We start from the raw sequence: 22,386 nt of genomic DNA on the forward strand, positions 1-22,386 counted from the left end.
TAAGTTTTGTGCTATGATATAATAGCAGTCAGTTAACATGACCTTCATGAATTATGAAGCCTTTGTCATTTTTTTATTATTACATAAATTCTTCAATTCACAAAATGTGATGTTAGCCAATTAAGATTCTCATTAAACAAAATGTATAAAATCTCCTAAACCTGTGTATACCACAGACCTTATTTTCAGCATTTATCCAAAAACACCATTCATTTTCTTCATAGGCTTTGTCCAACGAACCATGGCGGAGTTAGTGCCTACAAAAAGACACTCTTTCTATTACCGACTGCCCCCACTCAACCTAAGGTTAAATACTATTTTTAGTACTGTTACACCATCCTGATAAATATTTTAGCAACAACTCTTCCCCTTGTTATCACCAGACTACATAAACGAAAAGGCAACAAAGCACAAAGTCAGAAATAAGTCATTGTTTAACATTTTATTTGTATCAATAAAATAGTACAAGATCAAAATTCCACATGAAGCAAAGTATGCCCTACTTAAAAAAAACAAAAAAACAGAACAGTGACTGCAATTAATATTCTACTGACATCTGAACCATGATCATAGGGGGTTGCGACAGTGTAAGACCAATTTCCTATGTGAAGTAATGAGGTTTCTTTACGTTGATGCCATACTCAGAAAGGGCAGGGGAGAGGTCCTCCATGGTCAGTGTGTACTTCTTGTCCTGCTTTGGGAGGAAAGAGGTGGGAGGACAGAGTGAGAAACCAATCAAAAAGATACAAACAGCATTCATACTTGTGCATGAATCATTCTGTGCATCTCACATTGACAACAGTTCATGTGTTCATTTCATGGGAAATGGAAAAAGAGCCTGTGGTGAGACTTTTTTGGGGGAGACTTTAACCAAGGCGACACTCCATCTTAACTTCTTTACATTTACTGGATTGGCTGAACAGGGCAGAAGAGAACCTCCCCCGACCGTTTTTCTCTCTCGTCTGGACCAGTAAGAAAGAAACGCTGCTCATGTGTTTATTTTACGCCTGCAACGTTAGGTTAGAAATGTACTAACCTTTGTCTTGTTCCTGGAGCTCCCCGAGGCAGTTCCCTTCATTTTACAGTGCTGCAGGGCATCGTTAGCTATGTCTGAGATAAACTTCTGAGCCGCGAGGGAGACTAGACGGATTCTGAAAATGATGGACATCAATAATGTTCACGTTTGGCGCTCACGTGAGTTAATATTGAATTGAACTGGTGTAAAAGCTGAAATAGATGGGAGAGGACTCTTGGCAGTTAAGGAGCTAAGAGGCATGCTTACATTCGCGGATCAGATGCCTCAAAGCCGGCCCGGTTGAGATAGTAGCCTGTCACTGCATCAGGGATCTGGCAAAAACATGGTAGAGGTTTTTTTTTTTTTTTTGGGTACACTAGCATCTCACAATAGACACCAGAGGACATTTACATGCTAAGTGAATCAGAGGCACCTGTTAACTACATAACCCAAATATGCTTTATGTATATGGACCAAGCGACTGTTGACGTCAGCCTAGGTATATGAAAAAAGTCATGTACATTTGTATTTTTTTTTAACAAAGATTACTCCAATTAAGGGGGTCTGACTCACTGTAGGAGTGTAGTCCTCCAATTGCATAAGAAAGTCAGCCAGTGGTGTGGTTGTGATTACAGGCTTCACATCGCCGTTGGCAATGCCACTAGGCACATACACGCCGTTGGACACGGATGTGCCAGATGGTGTGGCCATGGCAGCGGTGGTTGGGGCTTAAACAAATAAAGAGAAATGCATGGTTTAATATCTTTCTAAATGTAGCTAAGATGTTGATAGTCAAGGTCCAGCAGTGGTCTAAGACGGTGTTTCACAAAGTAGCAAGCAATGAACAGGACTATCTCTAAGATGGTTCTCCAGTTCTGCACAGTGCTATATGGTGTGGGCTACTGTACTTAAACAATTTCAACAAAAGTTCTAACCTAGCTACAGTAGATAGCAGACCATTAATTGGTGTAACCATGTATTAAGCCAGCTCATAAAGCGGTTCATAACCTCTAAACTCGTCTGAATACTTACAATTACTTATGGCAACCGAGGGTATGCTGCTGACGTTAATTGCTGCATTGTTGTTAGAGAGGCAATTATTGGATGTCGAGGAATTTGAAGAGCCCCCTGTCATGACTGGCTGTGGAGTATCAACGCTCATGTTTGTCGCTGGCTGCACCGCAGTTCGCTTGGTAAAATTGCCAAAGTAACACAATTAAATTTGCTTGCTGAAGTGAAAGGATTCAATTGAGTGCCAAAAATAACATTTTACGATAGTTTATGGGCAAATAAAGAAAAGTAAGATCCTTCATCCACTATTACCGTGTTAGCCTGCGAAACTGTTTGTCTTATTTTTTTCGCGTTCCGTGTGCTTCGATTTCAAAGTCCGGCGTAAACATCTCTTGTGCTTCTAATGGTTCCCCCCAGGAAAATATGCGGAGATTTTAATCCACCATGGCGAATCGATTGGACACACTGAAGAAGACACCACCACATGTGTGAGGTGGTTTAGTTTATCTACTGTAGCTTATATTGTATGCAAACGTTTCTAGAATAAATATATAGATTAAGATCTTTCTGATTTTCACGTTTTATGAACACAGTCATGTATAGCCCAAAGGCCGGTAGGTGGCGATATTGAGTCGTACGATGAAACGACTTACTAGAGCTCGACAGTTACTAGTCCTTTAAAATGATGTACCTCTCAAATCACATTTTATTTGTCACATGCGCCGAATCCAACAGGTGTAGACATTGCCGTTAAATGCTTACTTGTGAGTTAGAATAGTAGCAATAAAGTAAATACTAAACTCTTGAGAAGTTTGTCTCTTTATTTAACCTTAATTTAACAAGTCAGTTAAGAACACATTGTTATTTACACTGACTGCCTACCCCGGCCCTATGGACGTTCGGATGTGATACAGGTTTCCTCAGTGGGTCGTGGCAGATAGGTTGCCAGCATCCTCCTTTATACGGCCTCACAGGTCCCCATAATACACTGAGACACTGTCTGGAATCCAAGACGATAGGTAAAGGCCAGGTTGCAAATAGAGTCTCCAGATGCCAAGTACCTGTAATGACAAAATAAATGTTTTGCTATTGGTTAGCATTCATGTATATTTTACTCTTCATAGATGTTGAATTGCGCAAAACCAGATGGAAGTCCCTCTGTGACACTTTAAGGCATCTACGGAAGGCCCCATTTATTAAAAAAGATTGCAGTCAGAGTGTAGTATAACAGCAGTACACTGCAATATAACTGCAGTATGCTGCAAATACTTTTTTAATACAGTAATTTTGCAGTGTAACTGCAGTATAACTGTAGTTCACTGTGTCATGTATTGTCATGTTGTGTCTTGTTTCTGTCCTTTCCCTTCACCCTGTCTCCCTCTGCTGGTCGTTATTAGGTTACCTTTTCTCCCCCTCTTTCCCCCAGCTGTTCCTTGTCTCCTCCTAACTACCTCGTCACCCCTTTTCCCACCTGTTCCCTTTTTCCCTCTGATTAGTCCTCTATATCTCTCTCTGTTTTTGTTCCTGTCTTTGTCGGATTCTTGTTTGTGTTTTTCATGCCTGAACCAGACTATCGTCATGTTTGCTGCAACCTTGTCCTGTCCTGTCGGAATCTGCCGGTCCATCTGAGCCTACCTATGTTTTGTTATTAACCTGTTAGAGCTCTAGGGGCGCTATTTCATTTTTTGGATAAAAAACGTTCCCGTTTTAAGCGCGATATTTTGTCACGAAAAGATGCTCGACTATGCATATTCTTTTGGAAAGAAAACACTCTGAAGTTTCAGAATCTGCAAAGATTTTGTCTGTAAGTGCCCCAGAACTCATTCTACAGGCGAAACCAAGATGATGCATCACCCAGGAATTAGCAGAATTTCTGAAGCTCTGTTTTCCATTCTCTCCTTATATGGCTGTGATTGCGCAACGAATGAGCCTACACTTTCTGTCGTTCGCCCAAGGTCTTAGCAGCATTGTGACGTATTTGTAGGCATATCATTGGAAGATTGACCATAAGAGACTACATTTTCCAAGTGTCCGCCTGGTGTCCTGCGTCGAATTCGGTGCGCAATTGCCAGCTGCTTGTACTTTACCATTTGATTCAGGGGAGAAAGCATGTGTCCAAGAACGATGTATCAATGAAGAGATATGTGAAAAACACCTTGATGATTGATTCTAAACAACGTTTGCCATGTTTTCAGTCGATATTATGGAGTTAATTTGGAAAAAAGTTTGCGTTTTGAGGACTGAATTCATGGATTTTTTTTGGTAGCCAAATGTGATGTATAAAACGGAGCTATTTCTAATACACAAGGAATCTTTTTGGAAAAACTGAGCATCTGCTATCTAACTGAGAGTATCCTCATTGAAAACATCAGAAGTTCTTCAAAGGTAAATGATTTTATTTGAAGGCTTTTGTGTTTTTGTTAATGTTGCGTGCTGGATGCTAACGCTAATGCTAACGCTAAATGCTAACGCGAAATGCTAACTCTAGCTAGCTACTTTTACACAAATTATTGTTTTCCTATGGTTGAGAAGCATATTTTGAAAATCTGAGATGACAGTGTTGTTTACAAAAGGCTAAGCTTGAGAGATGGCATATTTATTTCATTTCATTTGCGATTTTCATAAATAGTTAACGTTGTGTTATGCTAATGAGCTTGCTGATAGATTTACACAATCCTGGATACAGGGGTTTTTTCATAGCTAAACGTGACGCAGAAAACGGAGCGATTTGTCCTAAACAAATAATCTTTCAGGAAAAACTGAACATTTGCTATCTGAGAGTCTCCTCATTGAAAACATCTGAAGTTCTTCAAAGGTAAATGATTTTTTTGAATGCTTTTCTGTTTTTTTGTGTAAATGTTGCCAGCTGAATGCTAATGCTAAATGCTACGTTAGCCATCAATACTGTTACACAAATGCTTGTTTTGCAATGGTTGAGAAGCATATTTTGAAAATCTGAGATGACAGTGTTGTTAACAAAAGGCTAAGCTTGAGAGCTAGCATATTTATTTCATTTCATTTGCGATTTTCATGAATAGTTAACGTTGCGTTATGGTAATGAGCTTGAGTCTGTATTCACGAACCCGGATCCGGGATGGGGAGATCAGAAAGGTTAAAGAAGTTCTGTTTACGTTAATTCGCTTTTGGGTCCTCATTCACGCACCGTAACACACTGTAGTTATTCTGCAATTGCTTTGTCCAAAATACCACAGTCGACTGCAGCTACTGAACTTTTACTGCTGTTTCAAAACTGCAATCTTTTTTTGTAAGGGCCAACCTATTGGTTCTGGGGAACCAATCAGAAAGAATGGAGATAAATGAAAATGTTATCATTCTTGATACCTTACGTCCAGCCAAGAAGGTAAGTTATAATATACCTTTGAATTGATTGCACTGAATTCCAAACCTAAAGGTCTGCAGTATTGCTGGCCTTATTTCCTACCTACAAGTAACTACTTGAATGATTCATGTCAACTGGTGTCCCATTTCTGAATGAGTGATTATATAGGCCTATAGATTATGAATCAGTTCCTTATTATGGAGGAATTATGAAAACAAGCAGTGTTAGACATTGTGGCCCAGATTTGAGAAATATGATTAATTGAGACTGATCTGAGGGTTCTAAAGTTTACTTAAACACATTTGACGTTTTATGCAGACCTATTTTCCACTCGAGGCAACCACGGTCTTGCAAATGCTGATTCGCCTCAATCACAACTTGTGGAGCCTGATGACACTGAGGACGACGTGGGCTCCCCGAGCCATGACCCTGTGCTTCAGATGCCTGAACAACAGTCAAGACCAACCACTACAGACACGGCTCAAGACAAGGCATTTGTGCACAGCCTTGTACCAGGGCTGAAGAAAATAGGATGAAACAAGGGACGTCTGAAGGTGCAACTACTATCATTGATTGTAAAGTGGGATGACCAGCAGACAACACCTCTGCCACATCCTCCACCATGGCTCTTCAGTGCTCTACATGGAAGAGGTGGACTGCAGCCTATGATGTACGGCCAGCCCAGGGATCAATACTCACTACAACCTAGGTCTCCAACACATAACTTGGATGACGGCTTCAGTACATTCTCTCAAGAGAGCTGGGACAGAGATTCACAGTCACATCAATATTCCCCTCCCAAAACACAGATCCCAGTTCGCGTATACAGGATTGTTTTAGAGGAATGATAATCTCATATTCGGCAAAAGTCAAATCTGAATTCGAAATGTATATAAATTCCTATTTTAGAAAAAGCCCATAATACATATTTACAAAGTAAAGAAGAAAATAAAATGTCTGAACTTAAGCAAGGATATTATATTTTACTTTTGAAGAGAGCCAACAGATTAAACTCAAATAAAGGATACTATTCAATGTAAAATAAACCTGATAGCTTGCAGCAGTCACAAAATAAATAGACTCAATAACGCCAAACCAGTTTATTTTAAAAGGTTACAAATGCTTTAATTAGAAACAACAATTATGACCATTTTTAAAAGCTTCCATGAAAATGTATATAAATCAGAAGTAAACAGTTGTACTGATCCTACAGCCTTCTTAGACTCAATAACCCTAAAACAACTATCAGCAGACAAAAAAGAATCACACAAAATAGAAATAGAATATTGTACACTGTTATAACATTTGCGCGGAGAAAAGCTGCATGTATGGATGGCTTTCCCATAAAATTTTATTTGACAGTCTGGGACAAAGTATCACCCCTATTTACTGAAATGATGACACACATGTCACTCAATTCAGTCCTTCCGAGTTCCATGTATCAAAGAGTTATTTAAGTTATATTAAAACCAAGAAAATCGGGAGAGTCCCCTGCAGAACCGCACATTTAATCAATTGTACAATAAAACAACAACAAAACTCATAAGCAACAGAATGGCAACAGTCCTACCAGACTTGATAGATATTAATCAAACAAGATTTATAAAAAAGACACTTACAAACAAATACACAAGAACTTAGTAAATTCAGTCTGACCATCTACTCTGATTTCAGAGCACTCTCATCTGAGTGCCAGAGCGCAGAATAACTGATGAATTTACAAACGCTCAACATCTGCGGCGGCTACACAAGGTCCGGTTCCTCTTGCGACGATCCCCGCACCAGAGCCGCCATGGAGGAAGACGTTATATCTGCGAGCGGAATGGGTACTTCGCCCCTCACCTGAGCCACCCCCGACGATAGATGCCCACCCGGACCTTCCCCTATTGAGTCAGGTTTTGCGGTCGGAGTCTGCACCTTTGGGGGGGGGGGGGCGAAGTACCCACTCCGCTCGCAGATAAGCTCTGGACTGTGGAGGCGCACTGGAGGCCTGATGCGTGGGACCGGTACAGGTGGCACCGGGCTGATGACACACACCTCAGGGCGAGTGAGGGGAGGAGGCACAGGACGTACTGGACTGTGGAGGCGCACTGGAGGCCTGATGCGGGACCGGTACAGGTGGCACCGGGCTGGTGACACGCACCTCAGGGCGAGTGCGAGGAGCAGGAACAGGACGGACCTGACTGGGGACACGCACTTGAGGGAGAGTGCGAGGAGCAGGAACAGGAAACACCTGACTGGGAAAGCGCAGTTGGCACAGGACGCAGTGGGTTGTGAATGTGCACTGGAGACCTAGTGTGTATAGCCGGCATCAATTGTTCCGGAACTTTAACAAACTTCTCAGGATGAGTACAGGGAGCTGACTCAGGTGGCACCAAACTGACAACACGTTCCTTTATTCCAAATCTGTGCATCCTCCACCAACTCAACAACTCTCCCATTTCTCTCTCCTCCAAATTGTCCTTCTTCTCCCAGACTGGCTCTGGTTTACTTCTCTGCACCGCCAACTGCTCCAAGTGCCTCCCCCCAAAAACAATTATTGGAGTTTCTGTGGCTTACCTCCCTGACTTCGTCACTGTCCCTCCTTCGCTGCCTCCGCCTCTTCTCTCCTGCTATTATGCTATTATGTCGTCCCAAGTCCAGGATGTTCTATCCCTAATCTCCTCCACAGACCAGGATGCCATTATCTACCAGGCCCGCTGCTTGGTCCGTTGTTGGTGGGATCTTCTGTCATGATCGTCATAAAGGGTAGACCAAGCCGCAACGATAAACAGCTGTCTCTGATTGGGAACCATACCAGGCCAACATAAACCATTAATCACCTAGATGACCCACCCTAGTCACTATCACGCCCCAACCAACAGAGAATAAACAGCTCTCTATGGTCAGGGTGTGACAATGACACAAGTAATTTTTCCAACAATTGTTTACAGATAGATTATTTCACTTAAAAGTCACTGTATCAGAATTCCAGTGGAAGTTGACTGGGCCTTTAAACAGCTTGGACAATTCCAGAAAAAGATGTCATGGCTTTAGAAGCTTCTGATAGGCTAATTGACATAATTTGAGTCAATTGGAGGGGTACCTGTGGACGTATTTCAAGGCATACCTTCAAACTCAGTGCCTCTTTGCTTGACATCATGGGAAAATCAAACGAAATCAGCCAAGACCTCAGAAAAAAATTGTCGACCTCCACAAGTCTGGTTCATCCTTGCGAGCAATTTCCAAATGCCTGAAGGTACCACATTCATCTGTTCAAACAATAGTACACAAGTATAAACACCATGGGCCACGCATTCGTCATACCGCTCAGGAAGGAGATGCGTTGTGTCTCCTAGAGATTAACGTACTTTGGTGCAAAAAGTGCAAATCAATCCCAGAACAACAGCAAAGGACCTTGTGAAGATGCTGGAGGAAACAGGTACAAAATTATGTATAGCCACAGTAAAACGAGTCCTATATCGACATAACCTGAAAGGCAACTCAGCAAGGAAGAAGCCACTGCTCCAAAACCTCCATAAAAAAAGCCAGACTATGGTTTGCAACCACACATGGGGACAAAGATCGTACTTTTTGGAGAAATGTCTTCTGGTCTGATGAAACAAAAATATAATTGTTTGGCCATAATGACCATCGTTATGTTTGGAGGAAAAAGGGGGAGGCTTGCAAGTCGAAGAACACCATCCCAAGCGTGAAGCACGGGGGTGGCAGCATCATGCTGTGAGGGTGCTTTGCTGCAGGAGGGACTGGTGCACTTCACAAAATAGATGGCATCATAAGGACAATTATGTGGATACATTGAAGCAACATCTCAAGACATATGTCAGGAAGTTAAAGCTTGGTCGAAAATGGGTCTTCCAAATGGACAATGACGCTCAGCATACTTCCAAATTTGTGGCAAAATGGCTTAAGGACAACAAAGTCAAGGTATTGGAGTAGCCATCACAAAGCCTTGGCCTCAATCCTATAGAAAATGTGTGGGCAGAACTAAAAAAGCGTGTGCGAGCAAAGAGGTCTACAAACCTGACTCAGTTACACCAGCTCTGTCAGGAGGACTGGGCCAAAATTCACCCAACTTATTGTGGGAAGCTTGTGGAAGGCTACCCGAAATGTTTGACCCAAGATAAACAATTTAAAGGCAATACTACCAAATACTGATTGAGTGATGAAAGAAATAAAAGCTGAAATAAATCATTCTCTCTACTATTATTCTGACATTTCTTTATCTTAAAATAAGGTGGTGATCCTAACTGACTGAAGACAGGAAATCTTTAATTGGATTAAATGTCAGGAATTGTGAAAAACTGAGTTTAAATGTATTTGGCTAAGATGTATCTAAACTTCCGACTTCAACTGCAATTTACAATTTCTTCTTTTTGTTGAGTTTAGTCACATCATTTCAACATTTTCAGTAAGACAGCCGGTCTGATGTGCAGCCAGACTTATTAGCCACTCCTTTTGCCCCATCTCTTTCAACCATACAGTTTTTAAATTCCTCATCAATCTATGGGGCCTTAACAGTTCTAACAGCCAGTTTCTTAACAGGTGCATGTTTATCAATAATTTGAAGAAGCAATTTCATAAATTCACCAAGTGCAGTGTCTGGATGCTCCTTATTAATCACATCAGACCAACAAATATTTTTTACATGATCCACATAAGAGTCACAGCAAAATCTTTTGTATAATCTCTGAAACGCTATTTTAGGCCCAGCTGTTGGAACTTTGTCTTTCCTGGATAAGCCACTATATTGTGATCACTGCATCCAATGGGTACGGATACAGCTTTAGAACAAAGTTCTGCAGTATTAGTAAAAATGTGATCAATACATGTGGATGATCTTGTTCCTGTAGTGTTTGTAAACAGCGTGGTAGGTTGATTAATAACCTAGCTTCCTTTTTGAGTGGACAGTTTAATGAAAACTAGTATATATTCAGGTCTCCAAGAAAGTAGACCAATCTCTTTGCATCACATACACTATTAAGCATTTTACACATATTATTTAGATACTGACTGTTAGCACTTGGTGGCTTATAGCAACACCCCAAAAGAAAAGGCTTTAGATGTGCCAAGTGAATGAAATCAATAAATTTCTAACATCAGATAACGTTCATATATTAGCCATTTCTGAGACTCACTTAGATAATTAATTTGATGATACAGCAGTAGCAATACAAGGATATAACATCTATGGAAGAGACAGAAATTCTTATGGGGAAGTGTTGCTTATTTCTAACCTTATTTCTATTAACCTTATTTCTAACCTTTTTCTAACCTTATTTCTATTAACCTTATTTCTAACCTTATTTCCATTAACCTTATTTCTATTAACCTTATTTCTATTAACCTTATTTCTAACCTTATTTCTATGAACTGTATTTCTATTAACCTTATTTCTAACGTTATTTCTATTAACCTTATTTCTATTAACCTTATTTCCAACCCAATTTCTATTAACCTTATTTCTATTAACCTTATTTCCAACCCTATTTCTATTAACCTTATTTCTAACCGTATTTCTATTAACCTTATTTCTATTAACCTTATTTCTATTAACCTTATTTCTATTAACCTTATTTCATACCTTATTTTTATTAACCTTATTTCTAACCTTATTTCCTGAACCTTATTTCTAACTTTATTTCTATTAACCTTATTTCTAACCTTATTTCTATTAACCTTATTTCTAACCTTATTTCTATTAACCTTATTTCTAATAACCTTATTTCTAACCGTATTTCTATTAACCTTATTTCTAACCGTATTTCTATTAACCTTATTCATATTAACATTATTTCTATTGACCTTATTTACATTAACCTTATTTCTAACCTTGTTTCTATTAACCTTATTTCTATTAACGTTTTTTCTATTAACCTTATTTCTAACCCTATTTCCTGAACCTTATTTCTAACCTTATTTCTATTAACCTTATTTCTAACCTTATTTCCATTAACCTTATTTCTATTAACCTTATTTCTAACCTTATTTATATTAACCTTATTTCTAACCTTTTTCTAACCTTATTTCTATTAACCTTATTTATAACCTTATTTCTATTAACTGTATTTCTAACATTATTTCTATTAACCTTATTTCTATTAACCTTATTTCTAACCTTATTTCTATTAACCGTATTTCTAACATTATTTCTATTAACCTTATTTCTATTAACCTTATTTCTATTAACCTTATTTCTATTAACTTTATTTCTAACCGTATTTCTATTAACCTTATTTCTATTAACGTTATTTCTATTAACCTTATTTCTAACATTATTTCTATTAACCTTATTTCTATTAACCTAATTTCCAACCCAATTTCTATTAACCTTATTTCTATTAACCTTATTTCTATTAACCTTATTTCTATTAACCTTATTTCTATTAACCTTATTTCTATTAACCTTATTTCTATTAACTTTATTTCTAACCGTATTTCTATTAACCTTATTTCTATTAACGTTATTTCTATTAACCTTATTTCTAACATTATTTCTATTAACCTTATTTCTATTAACCTTATTTCCAACCCAATTTCTATTAACCTTATTTCTAACCTTATTTCTATTAACCTTATTTATATTAACCTTATTTCTAACCGTATTTCTATTAACCTTATTTATATTAACATTATTTCTATTGACCTTATTTACATTAACCTTATTTCTAACCTTGTTTCTATTAACCTTATTTCTATTAACGTTTTTTCTATTAACCTTATTTCTAACCTTATTTCCTGAACCTTATTTCTATTAACCTTATTTCTATTAACCTTATTTCTAACCTTATTTCTATTAACCTTATTTCTAACCTTTTTCTAACCTTATTTATATTAACCTTATTTCTAACCTTATTTCTATTAACCTTATTTCTATTAACCTTATTTCTATTAACCTTATTTCTAACCTTATTTCTATTAACCGTATTTCTAACATTATTTCTATTAACCTTATTTCTATTAACCTTATTTCTATTAACCGTATTTCTAACATTATTTCTATTAACCTTATTTCTATTAACCTTATTTCTATTAACCTTATTTCTATTAACCTTATTTCTATTAACTTTATTTCTAACCGTATTTCTATTAACCTTATTTCTATTAACGTTATTTCTATTAACCTTATTTCTAACATTATTTATATTAACCTTATTTCTATTAACCGTATTTCCAACCCAATTTCTATTAACCTTATTTCTATTAACCTTATTTCTATTAACCTTATTTCTATTAACCTTATTTCTATTAACCTTATTTCCAACCCTATTTCTATTAACCTTATTTCTAACCTTATTTCTATTAACCTTATTTCTATCAACCTTATTTCTAACCTTATTTCTATTAACCTTATTTCTATTAACCTTATTTCTATTAACCTTATTTCTAACCCAATTTCTATTAACCTTATTTCTATTAACCTCATTTCTATTAACGTTATTTCTATTAACCTTATTTCCAACCCTATTTCTATTAACCTTATTTCTAACCTTATTTCTATTAACCTTATTTCTAACCTTATTTCTATTAACCTTATTTCTATTAACCTTATTTCTATCAACATTATTTCTATTAACCTTATTTCTATTAACCTTATTTCTATTAACCTTATTTTTAACCTTATTTCCTGAACCTTATTTCTAACCTTATTTCTATTAACCTTATTTCTAACCTTATTTCTATTATCCTTATTTCTAATCTTATTTCTATTAACCTTATTTCTAACCTTATTTCTATTAACCTTATTTCTATTAACCTTATTTCTATTAACCTTATTTATATTAACCTTATTTCCAACCCTATTTCTATTAACCTTATTTCTAACCTTATTTCTATTAACCTTATTTCTATCAACCTTATTTCTAACCTTATTTCTATTAACCTTATTTCTATTAACCTCATTTCTATTAACGTTATTTCTATTAACGTTATTTCTATTAACCTTATTTCCAACCCTATTTCTATTAACCTTATTTCTAACCTTATTTCTATTAACCTTATTTCTAACCCAATTTCTATTAACCTTATTTCTATTAACCTTATTTCTATTAACCTCATTTCTATTAACGTTATTTCTATTAACCTTATTTCCAACCCTATTTCTATTAACCTTATTTCTAACCTTATTTCTATTAACCTTATTTCTAACCTTATTTCTATTAACCTTATTTCTATCAACCTTATTTCTATCAACCTTATTTCTATTAACCTTATTTCTATTAACCTTATTTCTATTAACCTTATTTTTAACCTTATTTCCTGAACCTTATTTCTAACCTCATTTCTATTAACCTTATTTCTAACCTTATTTCTATTAACCTTATTTCTAACCTTATTTCTATTAACCTTATTTCTATTAACCTTATTTCTAACCTTATTTCTATTAACCTTATTTCTATTAACCTTATTTCTAACCTTATTTCTATTAACCTTATTTCTATTAACCTTATTTCTTCATATATTAATATGGGCTATTTTCATCCCACTCCTGGGTTGCTTATCAAAGATAGACATAATATTGAAAAGAGCAAACAAAGGAAGAGAAAAATGATCCATTCAGAAGTCCATTAATCAATTGGTGTGTTTGCTATTCTCTCATCCCTTCCAGGCTTCTGTTAGGGAGGTTGGACAATGAGTCTGTCATATCAGATGTAAGCAATGTCCCCACGTGCTCTGGCAGCTTTCATGGCTGGGATAAGTTCTTTCCTCTTCTGCCGCACAGCTTCAGGATAGTCCTCGTTGAGGAAGATAGATGTTCCTCTCAAATTTTTGTCTCTTTCCAGAACAGCTACCTTGTTCTTGAACCTCAAGAACTTGACCACTATTGGCCTGGGCCTGTCAACTGGGCCGGTGGTGGGTTTTCCCGTCCTGTGGGCGCGCTCCACCTCAATCTTCCTGTGGTCATAGTTGTGAGGAGCATCATCTTTCCTGTGGATGACAGCTATAAGAAGAAGGATCTGATTGAGGCCTGTCACAGTGTAGAGCTGGCCAGGCTGGCCACAGACACCTCTGACTGGATCAAGGTAGACTCATGGGAGAGCTAGCAGCCTGAATAAGTGGAGACAGCTAAAGTGATGCGTTTGATGTTGATAATTTGTGAGTGGAGACTGTAGCTTAGTTGTTGAGAGGGGTATGGTCAGATCAATTTTGATTCCGTGAGTTTTTTGTCATACACAAAGGAAAAAAAAAAATAAAAAAAATCATTTTTGTCTGCATGCAATTTTGATGTACTTGCTCTGCGCTGGAAGAATCTTGTATTCAATTTATCTGGGTAACCCAGCTATTCTTTCTGTTTGTACAGCGTCCTATGAGAACGACAGATGTAAATATAAACAATATTTTAATGAAGTGTATTTTCGTCAAGTGTATCTTCAAATGTAGAAACCCAAAAACTGCTTAGTCATGGTTGGTTCCACCCCTCCCCGGCAGATCAGAGAATCATAAGCTACCTTGTTTTCTTCTTGTGGCCAGGTGTATCAGGTGGGTGAGGTCATAGCCACAAACATGTGATAACAGCAGTTCCGTTGACTCCTTTCTCTCCTTGGAAGATAGTACAAGAACAGGATGGACTGAAGAACTGTGGTCACTCTCAGAGGCTATTTGTTCTCTTCTATCTCCCCACAGCTGTGCCCTTGGAAGATAGTACAAGAACAGGATGGACTGAAGAACTGTGGTCACTCTCAGAGGCTATTTGTCTTATGCCGTGTGACCCACTCAGAAGCAAAGATGATTGAAAACAATACAGGTCTATCTGTTCCTCAAGTTTATCTCTATCTCGTGTCCTTGACTACACGGCTAGACCAGCTGCAGGGAGTGAACGTGGAAGAGATGAACAATCCTTTCTCAGGAGCACAGCATTGGCACTAAAGAAACGTCTTTACTATTGTTAATGAAGCATATTAATTGTTAACTATTACTATTAAACAAAACAGGTAAATACATAATTTTTTCCTTCACATCAGATTGTGGAGAAGAAGAATCGTGGTTGGACACACTGGATAGAGGAGGATAAACGACATATGGTAATCAGTGTGCATTTCATTTTCCCCATTAGTTGGAGGCAAAGACCTTCTTTGGACATTAGCCCAGTCTTTCATTATTTACATTTCCCTGTGCTGTAAAGACTACTTCTCCATGTTTTCTATTTGATATACTAAGAGTAGTTTTGTTAATCTCATGTATCTTTTTTCTCAGGTGTTATTCTGTGAAGGCCAAGTTTTCAAACTAATGTGTGAAGGATGCACTTCAAGCTGCTTTAGCAGTAGCTTATTTCTATTAACCTTATTTCTAACCTTATTTCTATTAACCTTATTTCTAACCTTATTTCCATTAACCTTATTTCTAACCTTATTTCTAACCTTTTTCTAACCTTATTTATATTAACCTTATTTCTAACCTTATTTCTATTAACCTTATTTCTATTAACCTTATTTCTATTAACCTTATTTCTAACCTTATTTCTATTAACTGTATTTCTAACATTATTTCTATTAACCTTATTTCTATTAACCTTATTTCTAACCTTATTTCTATTAACCGTATTTCTAACATTATTTCTAACCTTAGTTCTATTAACCTTATTTCTATTAACCTTATTTCTATTAACCTTATTTCTATTAACTTTATTTCTAACCGTATTTCTATTAACCTTATTTCTATTAACGTTATTTCTATTAACCTTATTTCTAACATTATTTCTATTAACCTTATTTCTATTAACCTTATTTCCAACCCAATTTCTATTAACCTTATTTCTAACCTTATTTCTATTAACCTTATTTATATTAACCTTATTTCTATTAACCTTATTTCTATTAACCTTATTTCTATTAACTTTATTTCTAACCGTATTTCTATTAACCTTATTTCTATTAACGTTATTTCTATTAACCTTATTTCTAACATTATTTATATTAACCTTATTTCTATTAACCTTATTTCCAACCCAATTTCTATTAACCTTATTTCTATTAACCTTATTTCTATTAACCTTATTTATATTAACCTTATTTCTAACCGTATTTCTATTAACCTTATTTATATTAACATTATTTCTATTGACCTTATTTACATTAACCTTATTTCTAACCTTGTTTCTATTAACCTTATTTCTATTAACGTTTTTTCTATTAACCTTATTTCTAACCTTATTTCCTGAACCTTATTTCTATTAACCTTATTTCTATTAACCTTATTTCTAACCTTATTTCTATTAACCTTATTTCTAACCTTATTTCCATTAACCTTATTTCTATTAACCTTATTTCTAACCTTTTTCTAACCTTATTTATATTAACGTTATTTCTAACCTTATTTCTATTAACCTTATTTCTATTAACCTTATTTCTATTAACCTTATTTCTAACCTTATTTCTATTAACCGTATTTCTAACATTATTTCTATTAACCTTATTTCTATTAACCTTATTTCTATTAACCGTATTTCTAACATTATTTCTATTAACCTTATTTCTATTAACCTTATTTCTATTAACCTTATTTCTATTAACCTTATTTCTATTAACTTTATTTCTAACCGTATTTCTATTAACCTTATTTCTATTAACGTTATTTCTATTAACCTTATTTCTAACATTATTTATATTAACCTTATTTCTATTAACCGTATTTCCAACCCAATTTCTATTAACCTTATTTCTATTAACCTTATTTCTATTAACCTTATTTCTATTAACCTTATTTCTATTAACCTTATTTCCAACCCTATTTCTATTAACCTTATTTCTAACCTTATTTCTATTAACCTTATTTCTATCAACCTTATTTCTAACCTTATTTCTATTAACCTTATTTCTATTAACCTTATTTCTATTAACCTTATTTCTAACCCAATTTCTATTAACCTTATTTCTATTAACCTCATTTCTATTAACGTTATTTCTATTAACCTTATTTCTAACCTTATTTCTATTAACCTTATTTCTAACCTTATTTCTATTAACCTTATTTCTATTAACCTTATTTCTATCAACATTATTTCTATTAACCTTATTTCTATTAACCTTATTTCTATTAACCTTATTTTTAACCTTATTTCCTGAACCTTATTTCTAACCTTATTTCTATTAACCTTATTTCTAACCTTATTTCTATTATCCTTATTTCTAATCTTATTTCTATTAACCTTATTTCTAACCTTATTTCTATTAACCTTATTTCTATTAACCTTATTTATATTAACCTTATTTCCAACCCTATTTCTATTAACCTTATTTCTAACCTTATTTCTATTAACCTTATTTCTATCAACCTTATTTCTAACCTTATTTCTATTAACCTTATTTCTATTAACCTTATTTCTATGAACCTTATTTCTAACCCAATTTCTATTAACCTTATTTCTATTAACCTTATTTCTATTAACCTCATTTCTATTAACGTTATTTCTATTAACCTTATTTCCAACCCTATTTCTATTAACCTTATTTCTATTAACCTTATTTCTATTAACCTCATTTCTATTAACGTTATTTCTATTAACCTTATTTCCAACCCTATTTCTATTAACCTTATTTCTTCATATATTAATATGGGCTATTTTCATCCCACTCCTGGGTTGCTTATCAAAGATAGACATAATATTGAAAAGAGCAAACAAAGGAAGAGAAAAATGATCCATTCAGAAGTCCATTAATCAATTGGTGTGTTTGCTATTCTCTCATCCCTTCCAGGCTTCTGTTAGGGAGGTTGGACAATGAGTCTGTCATATCAGATGTAAGCAATGTCCCCACGTGCTCTGGCAGCTTTCATGGCTGGGATAAGTTCTTTCCTCTTCTGCCGCACAGCTTCAGGATAGTCCTCGTTGAGGAAGATAGATGTTCCTCTCAAATTTTTGTCTCTTTCCAGAACAGCTACCTTGTTCTTGAACCTCAAGAACTTGACCACTATTGGCCTGGGCCTGTCAACTGGGCCGGTGGTGGGTTTTCCCGTCCTGTGGGCGCGCTCCACCTCAATCTTCCTGTGGTCATAGTTGTGAGGAGCATCATCTTTCCTGTGGATGACAGCTATAAGAAGAAGGATCTGATTGAGGCCTGTCACAGTGTAGAGCTGGCCAGGCTGGCCACAGACACCTCTGACTGGATCAAGGTAGACTCATGGGAGAGCTAGCAGCCTGAATAAGTGGAGACAGCTAAAGTGATGCGTTTGATGTTGATAATTTGTGAGTGGAGACTGTAGCTTAGTTGTTGAGAGGGGTATGGTCAGATCAATTTTGATTCCGTGAGTTTTTTGTCATACACAAAGGAAAAAAAAAAAAAAAAAAAATCATTTTTGTCTGCATGCAATTTTGATGTACTTGCTCTGCGCTGGAAGAATCTTGTATTCAATTTATCTGGGGTAACCCAGCTATTCTTTCTGTTTGTACAGCGTCCTATGAGAACGACAGATGTAAATATAAACAATATTTTAATGAAGTGTATTTTCGTCAAGTGTATCTTCAAATGTAGAAACCCAAAAACTGCTTAGTCATGGTTGGTTCCACCCCTCCCCGGCAGATCAGAGAATCATAAGCTACCTTGTTTTCTTCTTGTGGCCAGGTGTATCAGGTGGGTGAGGTCATAGCCACAAACATGTGATAACAGCAGTTCCGTTGACTCCTTTCTCTCCTTGGAAGATAGTACAAGAACAGGATGGACTGAAGAACTGTGGTCACTCTCAGAGGCTATTTGTTCTCTTCTATCTCCCCACAGCTGTGCCCTTGGAAGATAGTACAAGAACAGGATGGACTGAAGAACTGTGGTCACTCTCAGAGGCTATTTGTCTTATGCCGTGTGACCCACTCAGAAGCAAAGATGATTGAAAACAATACAGGTCTATCTGTTCCTCAAGTTTATCTCTATCTCGTGTCCTTGACTACACGGCTAGACCAGCTGCAGGGAGTGAACGTGGAAGAGATGAACAATCCTTTCTCAGGAGCACAGCATTGGCACTAAAGAAACGTCTTTACTATTGTTAATGAAGCATATTAATTGTTAACTATTACTATTAAACAAAACAGGTAAATACATAATTTTTTCCTTCACATCAGATTGTGGAGAAGAAGAATCGTGGTTGGACACACTGGATAGAGGAGGATAAACGACATATGGTAATCAGTGTGCATTTCATTTTCCCCATTAGTTGGAGGCAAAGACCTTCTTTGGACATTAGCCCAGTCTTTCATTATTTACATTTCCCTGTGCTGTAAAGACTACTTCTCCATGTTTTCTATTTGATATACTAAGAGTAGTTTTGTTAATCTCATGTATCTTTTTTCTCAGGTGTTATTCTGTGAAGGCCAAGTTTTCAAACTAATGTGTGAAGGATGCACTTCAAGCTGCTTTAGCAGTAGCTAATGGGGATCCTAATAAAATACTAAATAGTAAGGGCTCTATTAAATCTGTAAAGCTAAACTGTTACAGGTTCCGCGCTAGAAATGTAAAGGTAATTCCTGATTAAGCCGAAGTATGCAGCGTTTAGCGGGCATGCGCTCTCACCTGAAATGGGAAAATTGCCTTTAAATGTAAATCACCCTGTAAAGCTGAACTTCCGTGATGTGGTTTGAATAGAGCCCTGAGATTTGTTTCTCTTGAGAAGATAAGATGCTCCATGATGTACACCAATTGTGTTTACTGCCACTCTGAACCCTAAGCATGGGTAAATAAATCCAGGTCCAAGAGCTGTTAGTTGTCTGGGATAATATGACTTGACTCTTTATTTTCCAGTGAAGGTTCTCGAGTGGCGCAGTGGTCTAAGGCACTAAAATGAAGTGCTAGAGGCATCACTACAGACCCTGGTTTGATCCCAGGCTGTATCACAACCGGCCGTGATTGGGAGTCTCATAGGGCGGTGCACAATTGGCCCAGCGTCGTCCGGGTTAGAGGAGGGTTTGGCCCGGGGTAGGCCGTCATTGTAAATAAGAATTTGTTCTTAACTGACTTGCCTAGTTACATGTATTGTTTTGTTATGTGTGCTCATAAACATAAGGGTATTGGTTAAATAAATACAATTTTCCAAATGAAAATCGATATATTTTACTTCCATTAGAAGGTACCATTGGATTACTGTTATCAAATTGTGTACAGTAAATACTTTGAAGAGACAAACACTGCAGAGCTTGGTTGACATTAAGATGAGAATTCTCACCTGAATTAATAATTGTAAATAATTTGGATGTTTGAGTAAATTAAATTCCGCATTTTACAGGTTTAGGAAATCTCAGCAGATATCAGTCAATAGCTGAAGTGGACTGCTGCAGTGTTACCGGTACACTTGGACTCCTCTAAATCCTATTGTGTTCTTTTTTGTCCTCTGTCCTGTGTCTTGCCATGAGGCAACATGGGGTTGCCACGAGGCATTGTGTGGATCTAACGTATACACAACTGGATTTGATTTGCCCGAAGTCATTTGTCTTGCTGCAAAAATCAGTTCTAACTTGTGAATTAAAAATCAGTTCCAACAAATTGTCTATATAATATGGAGTATGATTTTTTACATTACGAAAAATAAAATACAAACGTGAAAATTGATCAGTGTCAATTAGTTTTGACTCTCCATAAATCACACCCCACTAAGCATTTGACGTCAGGCGAAGGCTTTGGGACGTCTTTCTTTGGTCCGGACCAGATCTGAACTAATCATAGACGTCCAGAGACATCGGGTCCGGACCAGCCTATATTTGGCACAATCATAGACGTTCAGATTTGGTCCGGACCGGACTTGATTTAGACAATGCAAAGATGTCTATAATTGAATCGGCTTTGATTTAGCCCAGACATAGACATCTATAGTTGTTTCAGATTGGGTCCAGACCGGATTTGGTCATTGACATCTATGTTTCACAAGTTTGGACAGCACAGTACAGCACAGTATACTACAGTAGAGCACATCAGAGTACATTACAGTACAGTAAAGAAAAGTAGAGTATAGTACAGTAGAGTACCAGTACAATACAGTAGAGCACACTAGAGTACAGTAAAGTGTACTGTATTGTACCCTACTTTACTCTATTGTACTGTACTCTATTGTGCTGTACTCTACTGAATTAAACTCTACTGTACCATACTATACCGTACTCTACTGAATTAAACTATACTTTACTGTACACTACTGTACTGTACTTTACTGTACTCTACTTTAATGAATTAAAGGCTATGTACTGTACTGTACCATACTGTACTGGAATGTACTTACTGTACTCTACTGAATAAAACTATACTGTCCTGTCCTGTACCATACCGTACCATATTGTACTGTATTGTACTCTTCTATGTTATACTGTGCTCTACTGTACTAAACTGTGCCATACTGTACTGTGATGTTCACACCTATGATTCGTTTGTATCTGGTCCGAACCCACCAAGTGTGTACTTGTTTGGGGCAGAGCTCATTAGCATAATACCCAGCATGCTTGACAAGTGTGTATTTTTCAACATTTACATTTTGTTCATTCAGCAGACGCTCTTATCGAGAGTGACTTACAGTCAGTGCATTCAACTAAGTTAGATAAACAACAACAACATATCACAGTCAAATAGAAAAAAAATTCTGTATCCTTTACTCAGGATGTTGTTGAAGTCGAAGTGGTCTGTTGGTGTCCTCTATAAAGAAAGAAAGAAAAGTTGTTTGGCTAAATGGGAGCAATAATACATATTTTGTTGTAATTTTCAGTTCACTCTTATATCCAATTAACGTAATTTAGAATATATAGCAGGGCAGGATTTCAAGATTAGAGGAAGATTACTTTATTTTCCAACGTACACAAATGGAAACTTGTGTTGTGCTTTGTCCCATCCCCCCGAAAAGAAATGCATAGGCCTTACAGAGAGGTTGAAGCAAGGGCGCACATGGAGCAATTGTAGGGGAGAACTGAAGCGCCTTAGGCATTTGAACCGGCGACCCGGAACACTGACCCGCCTCTCTAACCTCTAGGCTACCAGTCGACCAAATACAATTTGCAAAATATAATTCAACCCCCATAATTACAGTTTTCACAATTCAGTGTAACAGTGATTATTCAGTG

At 36.4% G+C, this 22,386-nt stretch overlaps 2 protein-coding genes across 21 annotated transcripts; one reads left to right on the top strand and one right to left on the bottom strand.

Annotated features, from left to right (window-relative positions):
• Window positions 1-427: 427 nt before the first annotated feature.
• Window positions 428-2,449, bottom strand: LOC110491882 (transcription initiation factor TFIID subunit 10). Of its 2 annotated transcripts, none has more exons than XM_090202615.1 (5): window positions 2,048-2,449; window positions 1,589-1,743; window positions 1,283-1,347; window positions 1,037-1,151; window positions 428-694 (listed from the first exon to the last, which is right to left on the bottom strand). In XM_090202615.1, the coding sequence occupies exons 1-5, from the start codon at window positions 2,175-2,177 to the stop codon at window positions 602-604; spliced, it is 558 nt and encodes a 185-aa protein (XP_090058741.1). In that variant the 5' UTR covers window positions 2,178-2,449; the 3' UTR covers window positions 428-601. The 2 variants fall into 2 exon arrangements, with proteins under 2 accessions (XP_090058741.1, XP_021421379.3); XM_021565704.3 differs by having other exon boundaries at window positions 428-691; window positions 2,048-2,409.
• A 1,511-nt stretch (window positions 2,450-3,960) lies between these two features.
• On the top strand, window positions 3,961-20,893 carry LOC149976666 (nicotinamide/nicotinic acid mononucleotide adenylyltransferase 1-like). Of its 19 annotated transcripts, none has more exons than XR_016487253.1 (9): window positions 3,962-4,411; window positions 4,780-4,841; window positions 5,297-5,387; window positions 15,329-15,388; window positions 18,234-18,473; window positions 19,076-19,196; window positions 19,414-19,473; window positions 19,646-19,746; window positions 20,090-20,893. XR_016487253.1 is itself a non-coding variant. In XM_090202618.1 (8 exons), exons 3-7 carry the CDS (start codon window positions 5,334-5,336, stop codon window positions 19,461-19,463), a joined length of 525 nt encoding a protein of 174 aa, XP_090058744.1. In that variant the 5' UTR covers window positions 3,962-4,411; window positions 4,780-4,841; window positions 5,297-5,333; the 3' UTR covers window positions 19,464-19,473; window positions 19,646-20,893. The 19 variants fall into 19 exon arrangements, 5 of the variants coding, with proteins under 5 accessions (XP_090058744.1, XP_090058745.1, XP_090058743.1 ...); XR_016487250.1 differs by adding an exon at window positions 14,150-14,389 and having other exon boundaries at window positions 3,966-4,411; window positions 14,991-15,388; window positions 19,646-20,893; XR_016487251.1 differs by lacking the exon at window positions 19,646-19,746 and adding an exon at window positions 14,150-14,389 and having other exon boundaries at window positions 3,966-4,411; window positions 14,991-15,388.
• The last annotated feature ends 1,493 nt before the right edge of the window (window positions 20,894-22,386 follow it).

Source organism: Oncorhynchus mykiss, chromosome 16 (assembly GCF_057628025.1).
Source record: "Oncorhynchus mykiss isolate SJ-2025 chromosome 16, ASM5762802v1, whole genome shotgun sequence".
Lineage (NCBI taxonomy): Eukaryota > Metazoa > Chordata > Actinopteri > Salmoniformes > Salmonidae > Oncorhynchus > Oncorhynchus mykiss.

What these genes read in the sequence shown, in the direction of transcription:
- LOC110491882 (XM_090202615.1), bottom strand. Translation starts at nt 2,177, where the DNA reads ATGAGCGTTGATACTCCACAGCCAGTCATGACAGGGGGCTCTTCAAAT. An exon ending in TGGAGGACTACACTCCTACA is followed by an intron (nt 1,348 to 1,588) that starts GTGAGTCAGACC and finishes TGTTTTTGCCAG; the next exon opens with ATCCCTGATGCAGTGACAGG. An exon ending in GAGGCATCTGATCCGCGAAT is followed by an intron (nt 1,152 to 1,282) that starts GTAAGCATGCCT and finishes CATCATTTTCAG; the next exon opens with AATCCGTCTAGTCTCCCTCG.
- LOC149976666 (XM_090202616.1), top strand. Translation starts at nt 5,334, where the DNA reads ATGGAGATAAATGAAAATGTTATCATTCTTGATACCTTACGTCCAGCC. An exon ending in CCTTACGTCCAGCCAAGAAG is followed by an intron (nt 5,388 to 15,328) that starts GTAAGTTATAAT and finishes CCTTCACATCAG; the next exon opens with ATTGTGGAGAAGAAGAATCG. An exon ending in ACACCTCTGACTGGATCAAG is followed by an intron (nt 18,474 to 19,075) that starts GTAGACTCATGG and finishes ATCTCCCCACAG; the next exon opens with CTGTGCCCTTGGAAGATAGT.